Source organism: Mustela nigripes, unplaced genomic scaffold (assembly GCF_022355385.1).
Source record: "Mustela nigripes isolate SB6536 unplaced genomic scaffold, MUSNIG.SB6536 HiC_scaffold_4418, whole genome shotgun sequence".
In the NCBI taxonomy this organism is placed as follows: domain Eukaryota; kingdom Metazoa; phylum Chordata; class Mammalia; order Carnivora; family Mustelidae; genus Mustela; species Mustela nigripes.
Genome location: NW_026743824.1, coordinates 1 through 1640, shown reverse-complemented (window position 1 = coordinate 1640; position 1640 = coordinate 1). Strand labels below are relative to the sequence as shown.

General features: G+C 40.0%; 1 protein-coding gene across 1 annotated transcript; it reads left to right on the top strand.

Moving 5' to 3' along the window:
• Positions 1-1386: 1386 nt before the first annotated feature.
• Positions 1387-1633, top strand: LOC132009090 (keratin-associated protein 1-1-like; the record flags this gene model as incomplete). Its single annotated transcript, XM_059387482.1, has 1 exon — positions 1387-1633. A coding segment is annotated over exon 1 (247 nt), but the record flags the coding sequence as incomplete, so codon positions are not given.
• Between the last annotated feature and the right edge of the window lie 7 nt (positions 1634-1640).

The following is a 1640-nucleotide window of genomic DNA, read 5'->3' as shown; positions in this document are numbered from 1 at the left end:
CCCTTGATTCATCCCTCCTATCAATACTACAATGATTTGTACACTAGAGCAAGATATGAAACAGATTGAATCTTGTTTTCTTTTTTTTTAAGATTTTATTTATTTGACAGAGAGATCACTAGTAGCAGAGAGGCAGGCAGAGAGGCAGGCAGAGAGAGGAGGGGAAGCAGGCTCCCCACTGAGCAGAGATCCCCATGTGGGGCTCCATCCCAGGATCCTGAGATCATGACTTGAGCTGAAGGCAGAGGCTTAACCCACTGAGCCACCCAGGCACCCCTAGAAAGTATTTCTTAAAGGTGGGATTTTCATTTTATGTAACTATACCATGTGTCCTGTGAAATGATATTAGGCCAAAGAGCATGACAATTGATTTTATGAGGGGGAATCAATAAAAGAAAAAGCAGGAGTTAGGAGATAATTTTTCTGGATTACAGTGTATATAAGGCAGGGTAGGAAATGAATGATCAAATATCATTCAATAGACATAAGTGCAAAGAGATTAAATATCCTTATACTTAAGATATAAGTGTAAAGGGATTGATGTTGTGGAATGGACCACTTTTAATTTTCTCTGAGCTTCAAAAAATTCAAAAAATACCATCTAGATAATCTACATAGCAGTGATTTTTATTACCTTTCATAGAGAAATACAAATTATACTTGAAATTTTGTGTGATACTTTCCTAATTATTGGCTATGAATTTTAACCTTTTAAATTCATGCTAATAAAATATCCACAATAAATTGGAACGGAACCATTTTTGTTCTACAGATCTTCCTCAGTGATATATTCTGATGTCTAAATGTGTGAAGTTCAGGAGAGATCATGGGAATTGGAGAGATCCAGTTTCTGGAAAAATCTATGAATTTCTATGAATGTGAAGTTTATCAGAGTTTTTATCTGGCTGACTGTAGGGACTATAATCTTATTAATCAAAAAATACAAAGACATAAAAGACAATCAGTTGTTAATAATTTTTCTCTGGAAACTTGAGTCTGGTGAATATGACCCTAAAAATTCACATTATCTTATGAGTGAGAGTCACTTTGTCAGGTGATATGATTGTAAATGCAGAATGGAAGCTGAGACTTGAGGAGAAATTATAGCATTGTTTGGAAATGAAACAACATTTCTACCAAGGACAAAAACATTTAGTGAGCATTAGCTGAGCAATAAGGAAAAACCAATCTGAAATGCATTTAAAATAACTCAATATTTGAACAATCAAAGGACTCTGGAAAAGCTTGTTTAAAGAGTAACAAGATAAAAATGCTGCCCATCACAAACACAGGAACTGACCTAGACCTATAAAAGGCCCAAGTGAAATAAGCAGTTCTAACCCAGAAACTCCACCAAGCAAACCAACTCTCAGCCGAGTTCCTGACATGGCCTGCTGCTCCACTAGCTTCTGTGGATTTCCCACCTGCACCACCAGTGGGAACTGTGGCTCCAGCTGCTGCCAGCCCAGCTGTTGCCAGACCAGCTGCTGCCAGCCCAGCTGTTGCCAGACCAGCTGCTCCCAGCCCAGCTGTTGCCAGACCAGCTGCTCCCAGCCTAGCTGCTGCCAGCCAACCTGCTGCCAGACCAGCTGTTGCCAGCCAACCTGCTGCCAGACCAGCTGCTGCCAGCCCAGCTGCTG